At 39.3% G+C, this 19,618-nt stretch overlaps 2 protein-coding genes across 2 annotated transcripts; one reads left to right on the forward strand and one right to left on the reverse strand.

Annotated features, from left to right (window-relative positions):
* Nucleotides 1–277: 277 nt before the first annotated feature.
* rcl1 (RNA terminal phosphate cyclase-like 1) lies at nucleotides 278–10,323 on the forward strand. Its single transcript, XM_085463443.1, has 9 exons — nucleotides 278–555; nucleotides 925–996; nucleotides 1,705–1,880; nucleotides 2,563–2,637; nucleotides 2,752–2,876; nucleotides 3,386–3,511; nucleotides 3,633–3,789; nucleotides 9,101–9,204; nucleotides 10,155–10,323. The coding sequence occupies exons 1-9, from the start codon at nucleotides 426–428 to the stop codon at nucleotides 10,306–10,308; spliced, it is 1,119 nt and encodes a 372-aa protein (XP_085319569.1). The 5' UTR covers nucleotides 278–425; the 3' UTR covers nucleotides 10,309–10,323.
* A 1-nt stretch (nucleotide 10,324) lies between these two features.
* LOC146705675 (annexin A3-like) lies at nucleotides 10,325–18,751 on the reverse strand. The gene is made up of 14 exons (XM_085463444.1): nucleotides 18,618–18,751; nucleotides 18,222–18,261; nucleotides 18,087–18,134; nucleotides 17,906–17,993; nucleotides 17,016–17,110; nucleotides 16,779–16,892; nucleotides 15,380–15,470; nucleotides 15,173–15,252; nucleotides 14,787–14,843; nucleotides 14,338–14,431; nucleotides 11,867–11,962; nucleotides 11,708–11,766; nucleotides 10,794–10,916; nucleotides 10,325–10,659 (listed from the first exon to the last, which is right to left on the reverse strand). Exons 2-14 carry the CDS (start codon nucleotides 18,231–18,233, stop codon nucleotides 10,600–10,602), a joined length of 1,017 nt encoding a protein of 338 aa, XP_085319570.1. The 5' UTR covers nucleotides 18,234–18,261; nucleotides 18,618–18,751; the 3' UTR covers nucleotides 10,325–10,599.
* Between the last annotated feature and the right edge of the window lie 867 nt (nucleotides 18,752–19,618).

The raw sequence follows: 19,618 nt of genomic DNA on the forward strand, positions 1-19,618 counted from the left end.
TTAAAAAAAATAACGTGGGACTTTTCAAATAATTAAATTATATTAGCAGAAATGGTACGACTGGTTGTTTTCCTTACTTTGTTGTCTGTTAACGAAAAATAATTTCGAAAATGCTATCGTAATTTAATTTTGTTTAATTTCTGTTTATTAAAGAAAGACTGTAGGCCAAACCAGAAATTCGTATTTTTGCTGTTTGTTTACACTTTTTATGAGATTTGTGCCTTTAATTTGTGCGTCATTTAGCCACGCCCACCTAGCGTTCGTCAGTGGTTACAGTGTGCCATCTAGTAACAGTAGTGTGGCAACGCAGCCGTAGAAACCATTATTTTGACCCTACTGTCTTGCCGTAATCTCCCCCTCCCAGTAACGTCTTCCTGGACAAACACACGTGGATTTTACTGACGCCAAGCACAAACAACAATAACATGGCAAGCCACGGACTCACCTACGAAGGCTGCAATTTTCTCCGACAGCGTCTGGTTTTGTCCGCACTCAGCGGGAAGCGCGTTAAGATAAAAAACATCAGGTCTAAAGATGACGAGCCGGGACTCAGGGGTGAGTTTTTAACAGATTCGCTCCGCATGTGGCGTCGCAGTTAGCTCCCTGGCTAACTGGCTAGCTGTTACGCAGTTGGGAGTGTGTTCAGTCGCTGGGCGTCAGAGGAGGGAAAATGATGGGACAGTAGTTTGATAGTGACACGAGTGTGGTCGTACATTTGCCTTATGAAGTTGTGTCTTCGATAAGCGTGTCAAGTGGCGTCGAAGCAGTGATTTGGCAGTTTTTTGAGTTGTTTGAGGTGTCTTGGTGTGTCAGAATAAAGTTCACACTGTGGGTGGATTGTTTTTGAGTGCCAGACAAATTAAAAAATAAATTACCATGTGACATTTCTTTCCAGTCTCTACATATAAATTCTGTCTTCTCCAGATTTTGAGGCCAATTTTATCAGACTGTTGGACAAGTTGACCAATGGCTCCACGATAGAGATTAACCAAACGGGTGAGTGTTACAGCGAGGGTGTGATTTCGGTGTTGCCTTTGTCACAGACTGTATTTTATGCACAGTAATGACTGTTTACTGTGAAGGTGCAACGGAGGGGAGATTTCACCAACTCATCGACAACTTTGACGCATGATCAAAATTAAGATTTTTTTGTTTTATTATGTTTTACTCCATGATGAACTTTTGCATTTAATATACACAGTCTTCTCCCATAATATTTGTCATTTATGCCTCTCTTTAAGCTCGCAATCCAAAGGTAGAAATTATTTAAAGCTTTAAGCAGTAAGGATGCTCCAATAGTGAAGTTGTGGGCCTGTAGCAAGGTTTAAATAATGTCTTAAATTGACTCATAATTATTGATTTGTAACTAATAAAAGTCTTATGCATAATCTTATGCATATTTCGTCGTAGTTCCGTATTTTTCCAAATAAAGTATTTATTGCTTTTGTTTTATATGTACAGTATGTTGTATGTTATTTTAATACAGCATATATCTGGATGTAAAATGGATTACACTTAATAATTTGTGTGTGCTTCACTGTGTAGGTTAAGCTGTATTTTTTTCCTTTGTTACTTTTGCCTCCTTTAGGCTTTGTAGACTTAAACCTGGAGGTTTATATGTTAGGTATATTAGCTTTATGTGCAATAAAATGTGCTGTATAAATTTGTACTTTAGCAAATATTGCCATTCACTGTCTTTCTTAGGTACCGTTTTAGTTTACCAGCCTGGGTTGTTGTATGGAGGCACTGTAGAACATGACTGTAACCCGCAGCGCTCAATTGGGTACTATCTGGAGGCCCTCCTCATGCTGGGTCCTTTCATGAAGTCCCCTCTGAAGGCCACTCTGAGGGGAGTTACCAATGACCTCACTGACCCAACGGTAAGCTCATAAATATGTTCACCATCCAACTTTTGTTCTGCATTTTTCTCTGCTGATTTAGTTGCAACTCATCCACCTCATGATCGCACTGGGTGGAGCTGAGCCGTGCATCTGCAAAGAAATGAACTGCGTGTTTTGTGGTGGAGTACACACCTCCCATTTCCATATGGACACTGCCCTCTAGTGCACACTTGATGATGAGCACGTTATACGTCAGTTAAGATCAACAGTGTTTCACTTAAGAATTGGTGTGCGCACAGTTTGTGTACACATATTTTCAGAAGTTGATGTCACTGGGGTTCATGTTTTTGTAATAATTTAGACACTCATGTGTTGACTTGAGGCAGTTGTGTAACATGCATCTGCTCTCTGGTTTCCCCTTTTACACCCTTTTTTTTGCCACATCCTTTGCACACAAGCCAGTCTCTGTATTGTTCTCTTCAGCCCTTTTCTTCAAGGTGCATTGTTTCAAATTAGATATTGTCAACATATCATACAAAAAAGGAAGCCTTGCGAAGTATGAATTGAGGACATTGGAGAGAGGTGTTGTCATGGAAACTGAACAGCGTCTGCCTGTTGTTGTGATGAGACTGGGTTTATTCTAGGGTTTTGGAAGGTAGTTTTTAACTCTCTGCAGGCACAAGGGTGTGCGTCAGGATTTAATCTCACTGTTCCTTGCCAGGTCGATCTGCTGAAGTCCACAGCCCTCCCAGTGATGAAGAAGTTTGGGATCGACGGAGAGGGCTTTGACATCAAGGTGAGGACCTCATGGTATTCTGTTTTTGTAGAGATGCAGTCAAACCCAGGGATGGATAAGGTAGCCATGCATGTCATCTTATATCTTAATCTGTCTCTTGTGTTACACCCTCAGGTGGTGAAGAGAGGAATGGCGCCTGGTGGGGGTGGAGAAGTAGTGTTTACATGTCCTGTCCGCAAAACCATCAGACCCGTCCAACTGACTGACCCTGGCAAGATCAAGAGGATCAGGGGAGTGGCGTATCCTTTTTAGACTTGCACTTTATTTCACCTTAAGCAAAATGAAAGTGATCGAAATACAGAAACGCCTCTTTACATTTTAGCCCTGGTAATTTTTATGTGCTCATTTTAGTTTGATGAGTCATATTTTTTTTGTAATAATAAAGAGATCAGTTCTGTACAATTATAAGTCCGATCTAGTTACAATTACATCAACATGGCACAACTGATGTGTTATTAATATAAAAAAAAAAAAAACCCCAGAACAGAAGGCCAGAGTAGCTCATGTTGAATCAATTCATGAATCATTTGCTTAAACTTTAGCTCAGTTTCTATTTATAAATGAGCACAATGTTGCTGATGAAGTTTACACATAACTGGTAATATGAGTTGCAGGAAGCCATCATGATTTTGAACTTGTTACTAAATACTAGCTTGTTGCCTCTTGATTTTGATATAATTTCTGCATCACAAAGTGGGAAGACAAACACACACTTTTGAATGGCATGTCCTTGACATTTCAAACACAGATATTCAGTGCGAGTTTCTCCTCAGATGGGCAATAGGATTGTGGAGTCAGCCAGAGGCATCCTCAACCAGTTTCTTCCAGATATCTATATCTATACTGACCACATGAAAGGAGCCAACTCTGGCAAGTGGGTATCTTTGCCTACATTTATAAGCTGCTAAGCTTTACATGGGTTTTCTATGTGTTTTTAATTCTCAACCCTTATTTGTGGAAACGGACTAAATCATTGTACTTGGTCAACCCCCCAGGTCTCCAGGCTTTGGTCTGACACTGGTAGCAGAGACGCTCAACGGCTACTTCCTTAGTGCAGAGATGTTATCCACGCCACAGGGGCAGGGAGACCCCATACTGCCAGAAGACCTTGGCAGAAATTGCGCAAAACTGCTTTTGGAGGAGATATATCGGGTAAATGCACACATGGACATTTAATACTGTGTAGAGGCTCTTGATGCCTGGCTGTACATAAAAGTATAACAGGCATGCACCAGATTGTGTGTGTGTGTGTATAAAGTAAAACCTGTGAATAATAATAATAATAATAATAATAATAATAATAATAATAATAATAATAATAATAATAATAATAAAAAAAAGAAGATATTATTAAACAAGGACTGATCTGAGCTGCGGCTGAAAAAATGGTTAGATATGCCAACAGGATTTCTTTGTGCAAACAGGACAGAGCTTGAACATCACTGCTTCAATCCTGGGGGTGCATCTAAAGTAGGGCTGTTCGATATAACGACGATATATCGGATGACGATATAGAAACGTCTATCGTTTCCTATTACGCTATCGTTTGTTTCACGGTATCATAAAATAAACCGTTTACAGCAATATTTTTTTCATTTTTTTGATGGTCACTGTAGTGGCTATATTAATTTCCAAAAGTTCTCTCTTTCACTTATATTTAATATAACAAGACTACGGACGGACAAGCGCCTGTTTTTACGTCTTGTCGTTAGCAACAATGATGGTAAAACCATTGCGTGGTCCTGCTGTCTGCTTGTTTCTTTTTAATGTAACACTTTCACAATAAAGCTCAAGATCCTGTTGAGCCTTTTCAAAATAAAGTGAATCACGTGAAAGAGTATGCAGAGAGTTTACGGATGAGAAGCAAAAAAGAGCCGCCAGGTGCTAAAAAACTAAACGTTAGACTCAAACTTTGAAAGAAAATGGCGGCCATTACAACTTATGTCTGAAAATGAATAGTTTCATGCATCGGTTAAAACACTCGACTCCAGGTAAAGGACACCCCGCTGGAAACACTTCACGTAAGTCGAGCTGCCTGAGATTCACAGAATTTACAGAAAATATTCCATTATTGTGATTTATATCGTTGTCAGGATGATAAATATCTTATATCGGGATATGAGATTTTGGTCATATCGCACAGCCCTAATCTTAAGTATAAAAAAACATATTTTTTTGAGCATTTAACAAATACAAATATTTACTGGATTTAAGTAAATATTGCAGTTTTTGACTTCGAGGGGAGCTGATGTAGGTTTGCTGCTTCCAGGTAATTCTAGATGTATTACCTGCAGCGTTAGACAACAATTTATTTCTTGCACATTTAAGTGCTTGAAAAAACAGCTGCTAGTTTACTGCTTAGTGATGATAAATAGTTCACAGTCGTATAGATGATCTGTATCAGGATGTCACAGCAGATTACATTTTGAACTTCAGCTCAGACTTTAAAGCTTCCACAGTTACAAGCTACAGTTGAATACTTAACTAGAGCTTGTTAAGCTTCTTAAGCTGTAATGGCAAGTCTTCTCTGACTTCGGCACATGTGTGAAGGTAGGGAACTCGCACACAATTCACAATATTGCACAAATAATGTTGTGTTACGACATGTGTTGCATGAACGCTGTGGACATGTTTGCAGGAAGCCAAAGCAAAATACACAGACATGGCATCTAATGACAGAATACTGTCAGCATAACAGACTGTTAAATCTGGCAATGTCTGAAAAGGCTAAATAATGCAGGTAACTGAAAGTGCTTTAATTAACTAGTTGATCTAAAGGCAACTGCCATTCAAAATAACAAGCCTATCCTGTTTTATTTGCATATCACAAGCAGGAAAAGCTGATTTCTGCCCGTTTTCATCAAGTCTGCTAGTTGTCGACTGAAACATTACCATAAGGGCTCGGCTGTATTTAAATGTGCTTCCATTTGCTCCCTCACAAGCAGCTCTTAACATCGTTTGTGGTGAGCTATCACAGTTTTATGAGACACGCATATGTGAGCTTTAACAGTGAAACATCAGATGTTGACAACATGAAATGGAAGAAAGAGTGTGAGTAATTTGGATTTGGACAATTTTGCATCAAACAGCCCACCAGGCAGTGTAAAGTCTGTAAAAACTCCTCTCAGAGGGAAAGTTGCAGCACACACGCGCACTGTGTGCACCGTGTTCTTGTGCATATCCCAGTTTGTCTTTGTGTACACATAATAAAGCTTGACATCGTGAATAGTGAATGTTGTAGAATATTTATATATTTGTTGCAGTTGTGAATCCAACACTATTCTTTTTAGATATAAGCCAGTCTTAGAGCACATGCCACCTAGTTTTATCGATGTAGATTTTCTATTGCGAAGACTACAGCATTATATTTACAAAGTTGAACTCATTCATAATTCCACTTTTTGTTAGTTTTTTTTTTTTTTTTATAACTGTGCTGGGGACTCTCTTATCATTTAAAGTAAATTTGGGCTTGAAACAATGTTGGAAAAGCTGCTGCTGCTGAAATAAAACTCCTGAATTCTTGGGGAATACCTGAGATACACTGTCAGCACACATTAGGCAACAATGACATTGCACTTGTTTACCCGCATTCCCTGGTAATAAACCTCGCCTGCATTTCAACTGAAAGAAACTTGTTTGTGGACAGACCGCAATGTAGAGAGCAGCTTTTGTTTAGGTAGATTTTAGAGCACTTGACTTGACTGCATTTTCTACTTTTAATTAGGGCATCATGTTTTTAAAGGAAAAAAAAAGTAATCATGAAAACTTTCATGGTGTGTTTTTTGTGGAGGAGAAGTCAGCCTGTGTCAACTGAGGAAAACCATTTGAGAGACATCTGACATGAAATCAAATTAGATTTTTAAGTTAAACTAGACCGAAGACCAAGAAAATGGTAAAATTAAGTTTGTACATTCAGATCTATAATAGCCTCAAAGGGTTCTGCCTTAATATCAAGTAATTAGCTCCCTCAATATGTAAAAAGTGTAATTTAATGCTGTATAATCAGTCATTTCTTCAATTTTAAACTGTATTAACAAGAAAAAAAAATGGTGAAGTATGGGGTCCAATAGGCCATTATCACAACGGAGTATATAAGTATTTGTGGCTCCAGAGTGCAGTGGGTCACACATTTGACAAACAAGCAACAACCTTCCTGGGAAGAGAGGCAGATTCTTTGGGGAAGGTATCAGCATTTTTTATAATTGTACATTTACATATTGCCCCAGTTTCTTTCAAACTTACAGCTCATGTCCAATGACAGGATCTGCGCTCATAAATTGTTTAATTCTTCGAATACACGAGCCGATTGGGTAACGTGTCAGCTGAATACGCTGTGTTTGAACAGATTTAATCGATTAGAAATGCCTGATGGTTGTGACCACATAAAACTAAAAAATTTGTTTTATTCATTTAGTTATCTGTGTGTTGAAAGGTTTGCTGTGTGTAAACAGTCACGTCGCATAGCCACACAGGAAAAAGCCATTTCATCAGAATACGTACAATGAGAGTCTGTGAATCATGTTTGCCTCCACATGGTTCTGCCTCTCCCAGCCTCTCATAGGAGCCATGTGAGTCAAGTTAGCTGATCAGGATAGTGCTGATTATCTCTGAAAGGGGAATATTGTTGGCTACATCCTCTTAATTCCAGGCAACAGAGTGCAGAGCTAATATCTCTCGTTAGCTTCCTTGGAGGGTGGTGGGTTAACAGGGGCCTTCTACTTTAAGTTGCTTGGCTTTTTAAAAGCTTTAGCCGCTGCTGGAAGAACAGGTAGATCATTTGAATTACTGCTATGTGTTATACCGAACTGTAGCAGGAGGACAGAGTGATTGCTAGAGCTGAGAAGCAAAAAAAAACCTCTGGAGTTAAAAGGATTTAATTTTATTTTGCGGGGCAGGAATACTTTGTTTTTGAAATCTGAGGAAATTTGCCCAGTTCACATCAAAGGGCGCAGGTGCCCTGTATGTTTGGCTCTGTTTGTTTTATGGTTAATCAGTACGGTCTTCTAGTTGTAAACCAGTTACTCCATGGACATTTTGTTTTTGGAAGCAGCATCAACACAGGAGCTGACGTAAGTGGTGCACTCTTTCAATTTTTACTTTTTTTTTTCATCATGGAATTAATTTTTGTATACTTTGCAGGATGCACCACACTTGTCTTTGCTTTTTGCATTGTTTTCCAACTGATTAACTGTATTGGTGATCATGGAACAGGTTTGTGGAGAAAGCGTCCATTAATTTTCATTTAATGCTAATGAATTCATAAGCTTGCTTAGGAAACACTATGTTCCTCACCTGTTGGGCAACTTGTGAAAAAAAAGAATATTTCTGTATCACCTAATCTATCATTTCTAGTGAATTTAAATCAATATGTGTTATATAGATCTACAGGTTCAGGTCAAATATATCTGTGATGCTTAGAAGTTAACCCTCAATTATTTGCTTTACTGTCTGTTTTTGAGCGGCTGGGAAAGGGATTAACTTTCATTCAAAGGAATTAAGGGACTTTTCCATTAGGCCTTGTGGTTGGCTGATGGCCTCTGGAGACGGTCTCTGGAAGGCAGGGCCTGAAACTGGTGGTTAGAAATGGCGCTGTTGTGTCATGTTTCTTAGTTCGTTCAGAAACAGTTTTAGGTTTCTTTTCCTGTTTGTTCCAGAGCAGCTCTGAGAAGAGTGAAGTGTAAAATAGCAGAGTGGATAAGATGAGATGCAGTATCAGAGCGGACAGCACAGGGATAAATGTTACATAGACTAACAACGGTAAACCTCTAACAACAAGTCATTGTAATGTGTTTCACCTAATAAATGATGAAACCGTCACCATGGTTTCCATGATATGATTATGTAATTGAATCAAAATTCTGCTGACGAGCTGTCATGATGCCATAATTGAGCATGACTGAGCTACACAAGTACGTTGTTAGAACGGATCAGGTTAATGCTGCATATCGCATGTCAAGAAATAACTCAAACTACCAGCGGACAACTATTTTAAAGGTCAGACTATAAAATGTTCTTGGGTGTGTCCAGTTGTGCATTGCACACAGTGGGAAATCGCACACTGAGCTCTGTTAGAGCAATGGCATGTGCTCTCTTGGATATTGAGAGTGCATCATCTGTCTAAATATTTAACATGTAGATGGAATTGGGAGTGTTAGTGTCATTTGGGAAAATGGTAGGAAGATGACTGGAAAGTCGACTAATACATTATGTGAGCACGAAAGAAGAAGAAACACTTTAGTGACAACTTGCCAAACTGTTTCAAGACTGCTTAATTATATTTAATAGGAAAAAAGTTTAGTTTTTTTAATGAAAAGTCAGACAAACAAATCTACACAGCTTTCACTGTACAGTCCCACTGTCAAGAAGTTGATTTCTCTAAACATTTCCACCTCCTTGACGCATTTCAGTGTAGTTTTTAGTTGCTGACACACAACCCCCGCCCTCCTTTCTCTCTCTGTTTTAGGGTGGCTGCGTGGATTCATCCAATCAGAGCTTGGCGCTGCTCTTGATGACCCTTGGCCAACAGGACGTGTCGAAGGTTCTCCTGGGACCCCTCTCCCCATACACGTAAGACCCATTCAAAAGTTAAATGTACAGACGGCAAATGAGGAACCCACTCAATCCCACGTTTAATTATTCTTCTACTAGTCCTCTTTTGGCAGATGACAATATCCCAAAGTTCACAATAAGAAGCTGAATAATACTCTGTACAGCTGGATCATCAGAGAGGAAGGAAAAAAGTCTGCATTTCTTAAATGAACACAAAATTAATCTATTTCCACTGAACTTTAACCCACTCCACTAAAGATTCAGGGTTTCTGCTAAGAGCACTCTGATGGTGGCATGCAACCACAAGGGTTTCTTTACTCAGAGCCCAATTTTAATTTGATTGCTTTGAGTAACATGTGCAATCAGATTCAACTGTTCAGGTTCACATGGCTTTGGAGGGATTTTTTTATTAGGCTCATAATGGGTGGCACCTAAGATAATGTTTTGATAAACTACATTTTTGTAGTTTATAAAATATTTCACAGTATTGATTAAATTATTATAAAGTCTAATGAGTCTTGTTTCTGTTACCCTGCTTCTACTTCTAACCCATTTGTGTGTGCTGCATTTTAAATGCATAATTTGTGTGTTTATTTGCAAACAACCCAAATAAAATAAAAGTACAGCAGTATTAAAAACAGCTGAGCACTAACCTTGTTCCAGATGTCCGTCTTCTTGAATGAGGAGCGAACTATGAACTGTCCATTTTCAGTTATCATGGTACCGGTGCTGTGTCCCTCTCAAGTACAGTACTATGATAACTGAAGATTGGCAGTGCCATCACAATACACTCTTCCTGTTATTCAGGTAACACTAAATCAGTTTTGGATCATTTCTGTCAAGTCTTACGGTTTTAAAAACAAAAGACCTGTTTTAAGTTTTTAGCTTTTAAAAACTTGGTATGTATGAGAAATGTGGTGGCTGATGATCTTTATTAACATGAAACTCTCCTTTCTCTGTCTATACAGGATCGAATTCCTCCGACACATCAGAGATTTCTTCCAGATTATGTTCAAGATTGAGGTCCAGAAGCCTTTAGAAGACGAACGGAAAGGGGGCGACAAGGTCCTGATGACCTGTGTAGGCGTTGGATACAGCAACATTAGCAAAACCTTGAAATAAATTATTTTTTCATAAGTGTTCTCATCTTTTGTTTTTATTAAATGCAAAAGTTATGACAGATATTTGTGTGTATAAAAGAAAAGTGAAGTTAACAGATATCAGTCAGACATTTAAGTGCTATTATTGGGTTTAATAACTTCATGAAAATTAGTTACATTTCCTAACTAGTTCAATCAATCATATCAGTATGAAGTTATTCTTGAGATAAGTAGCTGGTCGCTACGTCAGGAACAGGTCATCATAGCTGCTGTGATGTAAAGCTGAACGACCCAACAAAGGAGCTGGTACGAGTTATTCGTCTTGGCCACACAGACACTTGAGTGTTTTTCCATAATCACCGGACACTTCAGACTACACAAGGATGGGGAGAGATAAACGAAAGGAATTGGGTGTTTGTGACACACACCACAATAAACAAAAGTTAACATTTAAACATGTTTATGTTAATGTTATAAATTCATAACATAACTCCTGTTAATACTGACCTCTAGCTGACTGTAGAGGGAACATCCAAACAGCTTCTTGTACTCTACTTTGATGTCTATCAAATCGATCTCTGAGCGACTGACGAATATCCTGGTCAGAGTGCACTCTGTGGTCCCTGCACCCTGGACCAAGTATAATTTGGAAAACAAAGACATTCGTCCTTTAAGCCAGGGGCTTCAAACTCTGGCTAGACATGGTATGGCATGCGTTAATTTCGTATTGTTCCACATAGAAAAATGGTCTCAACAAGATACAATGCAGGCTACCTTACAGGTAAGAACCTGTTTTACAACTTCTGACAGGATGGCATATTTAATTAAAATAAATTATAATCAAAATGAAAGTTAAAATTTGTTCATATTTCTGTCTGACATGGGCATGAACTCAATGATGTAGCTTGTTACTATGCAGACTTCTGGTTTTACATTGCAGTGATGCTGCACTAGTGCGTTTGGTTTGGCATGTGCACAGACAGACATGCTATGCAGATAGTTATGACCAGATTTCCCATAATTTATAGACATTTATATGCAGGCCCGATTGAAATCTACAAAGGGCCACATTTGGCTCGCAGGCCTTTTACACATGTGAAGATGCAGGGGGGGGGGGGGGGGGGGGGGGGGGTTGTTATTTTTTTTGCAATACTACTGTCAAAAGTTAGGCTACGCTTCCTTATTCAGACTGTTGACACATTTCAGCCAGTGTTGGCTGTGCTGGTCAAATCACTAACAGTAAAATGTGGTCAGCATTCCTTTCCACATCACTGGTGACCAATACAGTCTGCTGTGACTGAAAGGGTATGATGCAACCATACAGAATGTGAATTTTGCTGGGCAGACATTTCTGATGTGCATAGAGGTTTAGAAAGGCCATCATGACACAGATGGACAAACTGACCAGTTGCACAACTCACCTTCATGCTCTTGAAAAGCCTCTCAGCGAGGTATGCTGGGACGTTCTGCACACACTTAACTAAAAGAAATGAGTTCATATATTATTTTTAAATTAACTTAAATGCTCAGACAAGGAAGACATCGATAACAGCAAGGCAGTGATGTAATATTTTGCTCACCAACAGCCACAAGTAGTTTCTCCAGGTTTCCAGACATCTCGCTCTTAATGCTCTCCTGCAGAGTCTTCTTGCTAATATTCTTGTACTCAATCAGAGCTGCCAAAATACATTGAGCTGAGATTATTTTTCTCACATTGAACTTGTAATATACTTTTATTTTTTGCCAATTTGGTAGCGGTTCACAGTGGGATGCGTATCTGCTGGTAGGTTCATCACAGCCCATTTTCGTGATTCAGTTTAAAATGAGCTTTTGTGGAGCTCCTCGGTTCATTGCCTGTCTGAAACAAGCAATTTCTTTAAGCCAGCTTTCTTCTGACCAACAGTGCCATGTTAATACAGGGAGTGCAGAATTATTAGGCAAATGAGTATTTTGTCCACATCATCCTCTTCATGCATGTTGTCTTACTCCAAGCTGTATAGGCTACTACCAATTAAGCATATTAGGTGATGTGCATCTCTGTAATGAGAAGGGGTGTGGTCTAATGACATCAACACCCTATATCAGGTGTGCATAATTATTAGGCAACGTCCTTTCCTTTGGCAAAATGGGTCAAAAGAAGGACTTGACAGGCTCAGAAAAGTCAAAAATAGTGAGATATCTTGCAGAGGGATGCAGCAGTCTCAAAATTGCAAAGCTTCTGAAGCGTGATCATCGAACAATCAAGCGTTTCATTCAAAATAGTCAACAGGGTCGCAAGAAGCGTGTGGAAAAACCAAGGCGCAAACTAACTGCCCATGAACTGAGAAAAGTCAAGCGTGCAGCTGCCAAGATGCCACTTGCCACCAGTTTGGCCATATTTCAGAGCTGCAACATCACTGGAGTGCCCAAAAGCACAAGGTGTGCAATACTCAGAGACATGGCCAAGGTAAGAAAGGCTGAAAGACGACCACCACTGAACAAGACACACAAGCTGAAACGTCAAGACTGGGCCAAGAAATATCTTAAGACTGGTTTTTCTAAGGTTTTATAGACTGATGAAATGAGAGTGAGTCTTGATGGGCCAGATGGATGGGCCCGTGGCTGGATTGGTAAAGGGCAGAGAGCTCCAGTCCGACTCAGACCCCAGCAAGGTGGAGGTGGAGTACTGGTTTGGGCTGGTATCATCAAAGATGAGCTTGTGGGGCCTTTTCGGGTTGAGGATGGAGTCAAGCTCAACTCCCAGTCCTACTGCCAGTTTCTGGAAGACACCTTCTTCAAGCAGTGGTACAGGAAGAAGTCTGCATCCTTCAAGAAATACATGATTTTCATGCAGGACAATGCTCCATCACACGCGTCCAAGTACTCCACAGCGTGGCTGGCAAGAAAGGGTATAAAAGAAGAAAAACTAATGACATGGCCACCTTGTTCACCTGATCTGAACCCCATTGAGAACCTGTGGTCCATCATCAAATGTGAGATTTACAAGGAGGGAAAACAGTACACCTCTCTGAACAGTGTCTGGGAGGCTGTGGTTGCTGCTGCACGCAATGTTGATGGTGAACAGATCAAAACACTGACAGAATCCATGGATGGCAGGCTTTTGAGTGTCCTTGCAAAGAAAGGTGGCTATATTGGTCGCTGATTTGTTTTTGTTTTGTTTTTGAATGTCAGATATGTATATTTGTGAATGTGGAGATGTTATATTGGTGTCACTGGTAAAAATAAATAAATTGAAATGGGTATATATTTGTTTTTTGTTAAGTTGCCTAATAATTATGCACAGTAATAGTCACCTGCACACACAGATATCCCCCTAAAATAGCTAAAACTAAAAACTACTTCCAAAAACATTCAGCTTTGATATTAATGAGTTTTTTGGGTTCATTGAGAACATGGTTGTTGTTCAATAATAAAATTATTCCTCAAAAATACAACTTGCCTAATAATTCTGCACTCCCTGTACAAAGTTTAAACTGTCTGGATCTGCTGTGGTGACAGCAAGTACCTTAGATGGCCCTGAATGAATAAGAATATCCCCTCTCACTAGCATAATACAAAGCCAAGAATTAGAAAAAAGTGTCTGAAACAAACCAATTAGAGCGTCCCAAAGCAGAAAAAAAAAAAAAAAAAAAAAAAAGAAGCATAAGTTCACTTCAAGAGCCCACAGAAGATGAATGACTTTGCTTATTGCACCATCATGAGATTGCATCTTTGGGTTTTTGTGTCTTGAACTTGATCACATAGATACTGCCTCAACTAATGGAGTCTATGTATAATGTTTTTGATCAGGTGTCAGTGAGAATAAATCCTGATTAAATGCCTTTTAGTGTCACCATGGCATTTGACTAAAAATCTACTAACCAAATACGCTTCCATCAGCCTTAGCTTTCTTAGTTTTAAATGGCATACTTGCACTGTCAAGGTGAGCATGTTAGCATGTTGCTCTTGATAAACAGCCTCAGAGAGTTGCAAGCACGGCTGTAAACTCTTAGTACTATTTCTAAGATGCTATTTATCCACAGGATGAATGATAGGTCAGGGATCAACCCACTTTGCCTGAGCTGGGGAACACTTCTGTGGCACAGGATGTCAATAAACTTCCCCTCGTCGGTTCCCCACTTCTTCTCTCCTGCTTCATACAAGGCCTGCATGGATTCAGAAAAGGTATGAGTATAATATTGTTGGACTACACTAAAAAAAGAAAAAGTAAAAAAGAAAAACACACAGAGTCAAAGTTCAACGCAAGCACACTAGATTAACTGAATCCAACATGAGAAAATTTCAACATGCTTTCAACATAGGTGCAGGTTGAAACTTGCATCACCCAGCAAGGTGCGTTAGCTGAGATGAGCGATGCCACCAAACTCTGAATGAATTAACCTAAAAATGTGAAAGAGAAAGCTGCTATTTAAAATGTTTGTACTGCAGTAACACAAAAGTTACCTCAGTTTGAAAAGCAAGTGTTTATACACAAATGAACCAAACGTAAAAAAAGTGTACCTTAGCATCAGCTTTTGCTTTGGCAGCATCCACGCTGGTGGTCTCATCTCTCTTCCCCTGTAGGGAGGACGGGTTTGTGAGGCGAAGAGAAAAAAAAGAAACTTTGAAATAGGCTATAATGATATCCTCACAATTCAATATTATAAATAAACAATGTAACTTAAAAATGGCGCAACTCATTTAGCTCACACAGGACATTATTTGTATTTCCTGCATTTCTTCCTACAATCAGTATTTGGATATGAAGAAATCAAGGTGCTTTAAGAGTATATTTCTAAAACATAAACACTCACTACACACCTGCTGACTGCAGTAAATTTCAATGTGGTTGTGGTTCTTATTTGTTGGGAATGTTATGTCATCTGCTGTAATTTCATGTGCTATACCTCGGCCAAGATCAGCAGTGCTTTTCCATAATCTCCAGATACCTCCGACTGCAGGTCGTGAATCATCGCTCTTCCCGTTTCTCCAGTGAGACAGCGGAATACATGACAATTTCACAATACCGTAGTACATCACAAACAACTGCCAACTCATTTATGATTTCAGTTTCATCAGATATAGTTGAAATACTGTGTGTTAAAATGTCCTACTTGCTAGGTATGCTTCAGACAGTTCTCGGATCTGCTTGTTGGATCTCGAAGCAAATATTTCTGTCAGAGTGCTTTCTGTGGTCCCTGCACCCTGTATGCACAAGGATATACAAATGAATAAATAAATGATAATGTCAAAACAATACAGTTTAATAAATCTGAAGATCAGGCTCTTATGAACCCGATGTTGACATGTGCTGTATAAATAAAAAAATATCATAGTGAACTGTTGTTTAAAGTCCAAACCATAAGTATAGCAAAATTAGATTAGATTAGCATTTATTGTCTACTTAGAAGAAATTTCCTTGGACAAGTGAGTGGAACATATCATGTAAGATAACACACACACACCCACACAAATAAACGCCAAACACTCATTTACAATTTCACCTACTACCAAACAATAATTTGACCGATAATGGCACTAGAGAAAACGTAAACCTTTTAAACTCACGGATTGGTACCCTGAACCTTTTTCCTGAGGGCATCTAGTCATCCTCATTATAAAGGATGTAATTTTTTCCTTAATTTTTAGACCCTGTTTTACACAGACTCTTCAAATATCTTCAGGAGGGTAGATGAAGAGAGCATCCCAGTTATCAGCCCTTTAAATCAAATGTTGAATTTGGGATCTGAGCTTGACTGAAAGATTGCCAAACCAGTAATACCATAACGGATATTAGAGTCAATAGTTGCCCTATGGAAGAGCGACACAATATTTATCCACTCCATGGACACTAAGCCTTCTTAAAGCACTGACTAATTTGTGCACACACATGCTCCACATGATGAAGCCGCTGTAACTGGCAATCAAAGTGAACCCCTTAAAAGTCGTCACTTGTTCAGCCTTTTCTCCACTGGGGTGGCTGTAGCTCAGGTGGCAGAGCAGGTCAGCCACTAATCAGAAGGTCGGTGGTTCAATCCCAGGCTGCATGCCAAATATCCTTGGGCAAGATACTAACCCCATGTTTGCCTACTGGTGGTGGTTAGAGGGCCCGGTGGCGCCTGTGTCCGGCAGCCTCGCCTCTGTCAGTGCGCCCCAGGGCAGCTGTGGCTACAATGTAGCTTGCCATCGCCAATGTGTGTGTGAATGACTAATGACTAAAGTGCTTTGGGGTCCTATGGACTAGAAAAGCGCTATACAAATGCAGGCCATTTACCATTTAATTAAAACCGGGCTGTAATCTCCAATAGATCTTCTTTCTTTAATATTCTTTACATTTAGCATTAAGTTTAACATTATACTCAATCCAAACAAATCTTTAGTGAACAAATTATAGTGCACGTCAAATTTAGAAATTCTTTTTGTAACTTATTTCTTCAATCACTGAGTAAGTCACCTTTTAGAAAATTGTTTTAAAAACATGATTCAAATTATCTTAGTTTAACAAAGTCTTACCTTCATAGCTTTGATGACTTCCTGGCAGTCATAGAGAGCAGGAGGCGTTACCAAGGCTACTAACACGTCTTCAAAGTCTCCACGAGTGTCACCCTTCAGGTCATCTATTAATGTCTAATTGGGAGGAATAAAATCAAGTCCTGCACCAATAATGACAAACTCAATTTGGCCTTTGTCTGTGTCAACATCAAAGAAAGAAAAAGCTTGAAAATTAAACAGGCAAGTGTATTTATATACCCTTCCTGTGGCTTTCTCATAAGCCTTGGCGATGAGCTGACGCTGAGCACTGCTTCTTTGGGTCAACACATCAATCAGAGTCTTTTCTGTTGTACCTTTGAAGAAAACAACACCAAGCGAACTTTTAATTCTTTCAATTTTTTTTAAAAAAAGTGTAGAACTTTCATCAAATTGTCATTTTACTTCATGTCTATTATCAACCTCCTATTGTATGGTGAGAGTGAACTGAACTGGATCTCCTTTCAGCTGCTCAAAGCAGATCATCTGCTTCCATCTCACCATGTCGCTAGCATCCTCCTCTCTCACACCAACTCTCTGTATGTCCTCCTTCAATTCATCTATGAACCTTCCTCTTTGCCTCCTTGCTGGGAGCTCCATCTTCAGCATCCTCTGCACATGTCCAAACCATCTCAGCCTTGCCTCTTTTGTCTCCAAACATCTCAAACTGAGCTGTCCGTCTGTTGTAATCATTTCTATTTTCTTAAGAGAGTCCATCCTGGTCACTCCCAAGAAAATCTGAGCATTTTCAGCTCTGACACTTCCAGCTCAGCCTCCTGTCTTTTGGACAGTGCCTCTGTCTCCAAACCATACAACATAGCAGGTCTCACTACCATCCTGTAAACCTCCCTTAGCACTCTTGCTGCTATTTGAACTGGATAACAGATAAAGATTTCCCTAATGGTTCATCCACTCCATTTTGAACTTGAATGTATGGCTACTTTTCTTTTAGATTAATAAAGTACCTGAGTGTATATGTGAATGAGTTCACCTTGCTTTATACCTTTATACTGCAATAAAAAGGCACATGAGCACATTTGCCGAAGTGCTTTACATATCAGTCAGATATATATCTATAAAAATATATCAATGATGGTAAACCATTAGCTTACCAAGGCCCTCTATGGCCTTCCTGAGAGCAGACACATCTTCATCCACTTTGAAATTTGCCTTGTCCTTCACAGTTCCTCTTGCACTGGACTGATAGACACAGATGCATGCCAGTGAAAACTAATCCACAGGTAATAACTGTACCATGTATCATGCTATAAAAGAAGAGCAGGTTGTACTTACTGTCACAGTCAGTGAAGAGGGGTTGTCTAAGAGCAGGTCCAAGTCATCCTGAAACACAGAGAGGGTGACCGCCTTCATTTTCTCATATTTTGTGCCTACACGGATACAAACAGACATCTATGTAGAAGTACTTACCCAAACAGACATTCTGGTGGTTTAAGGGAGGCGTTTTACACTACAGAGAAGAAAGAAAATACACTATTAGCACCTTAATTGTGTTGTAATGTAGCATCTTAAGAGCTGACTCATGCTTTAATGGATTTTTTTCTAGCTGCAGATCGCCATTCCATCTAATCAGGGCAGCGCTTTTAAGGGCATTGATGTGGCATCACAAACAAATCTGTAGGGTACAATAATACAAAACTAACTAAAGTCGAGAGAACGTGCGCAAAAGGAACTACAGAAAAGCAAACAAGTAAGATCCGAATGTAGACGAGACATATCTAAAGAGCAAATTTCCTTTAAAAAACAACAACACGCACATCCAGGAAGCTGATAAAAGTTTTAAAAATGTGTTCTTTTTCGTCTTACCAAGAAACAAGGAGAAGATTGAAGTCTGAGAACGAATTTCACAAACGCGTAAAAAGTCGCCACACCTTTCAAAGGGGTTGATAAGCAACGCCCACTGTGGGCTGGAGTACAGTGAATCACAGAGTACGTCTCTCATGAACTCCTCACTTCTGCAGAGTAAGAGTACAGCAGGTTACCACAGAAATAAAGCAAGAGAGATTACGACAGGCTGACGACTTTGCGCAACAGCCGAACTAACTGCATTTCTGACATATTTTGGATTCCATTTAGTACCCTATTTAAACACCTATTATCTATAGGCAGTAATTTGCAGATCCTCTCTTTGATTTTATATCTATGTAAATTTCCCATAAGTATGATTAAAATATATGTCGTTACGTTTTCTAACAAGTATGTGTTGATTAGATCTGTGTACTCGTTAAGCCCAAAGCAAATAAACGGATCAAATAGGGGGGATAGTAGAGTTAAAACAGTGAGAAAATATGAAGTACGACTTCTAAAGTAATGTCCATATGAGTAAATATATTTAGTTACATTTTTTAATCCAATCTAACAAACTTTTTAGCAGGTCTAAAGTCCATGGCAGGGTAAAAACATGAGTCAGAGAGAAGGAGGAAGGAAATGTGACAGGATGAATATGTGCTTTGGCCTTATCGCATAATTTCCTAAGCAGCCTAATGAGATTACAGATGTTTATCTAGCCTACATCCTTAATATTCAATATTCTTTCAGCACAGCTAAAATTAAATTATGCACGCAAATGTATTTACCTAGTAAATATGAGGCACGCGAAACCATATGTTTTATTATTAAGCAAAACAGAGAGGAGCACGTGGGCTTAGTTCAGCCTAGCCCAAATTCAAAGATGCCCTGCCTCCTGAGGCGCACCAGGCGGGTTTATGCATCCACAATTGTCAGGCGAGTGTGCCACTATGAAAACGGGACTGCTGATTTAAGTGAGATTATATAGCAGCAACAGCTAATGCATGGAAACATCCTGT

Source organism: Copadichromis virginalis, linkage group LG7 (genome assembly GCF_057382275.1).
Source record: "Copadichromis virginalis isolate Kocher_CV1m ecotype Utaka linkage group LG7, C_Virginalis_male_GT1.1, whole genome shotgun sequence".
NCBI lineage: Eukaryota > Metazoa > Chordata > Actinopteri > Cichliformes > Cichlidae > Copadichromis > Copadichromis virginalis.

Excerpts from the sequence above, each read along its gene's own strand:
- LOC146705675 (XM_085463444.1), bottom strand. Across the intron at positions 10,917-11,707 it reads GGCTTTTCAAGAGCATGAAG|GGTGCAGGGACCACAGAGTG; the intron begins GTGAGTTGTGCA and ends TACTTGGTCCAG. Across the intron at positions 10,660-10,793 it reads CCCTCTACAGTCAGCTAGAG|TCTGAAGTGTCCGGTGATTA; the intron begins GTCAGTATTAAC and ends ATCCTTGTGTAG.
- rcl1 (XM_085463443.1), top strand. The coding sequence starts at position 426 with ATGGCAAGCCACGGACTCACCTACGAAGGCTGCAATTTTCTCCGACAG. Across the intron at positions 997-1,704 it reads GATAGAGATTAACCAAACGG|GTACCGTTTTAGTTTACCAG; the intron begins GTGAGTGTTACA and ends TGTCTTTCTTAG. Across the intron at positions 3,512-3,632 it reads AAAGGAGCCAACTCTGGCAA|GTCTCCAGGCTTTGGTCTGA; the intron begins GTGGGTATCTTT and ends TCAACCCCCCAG.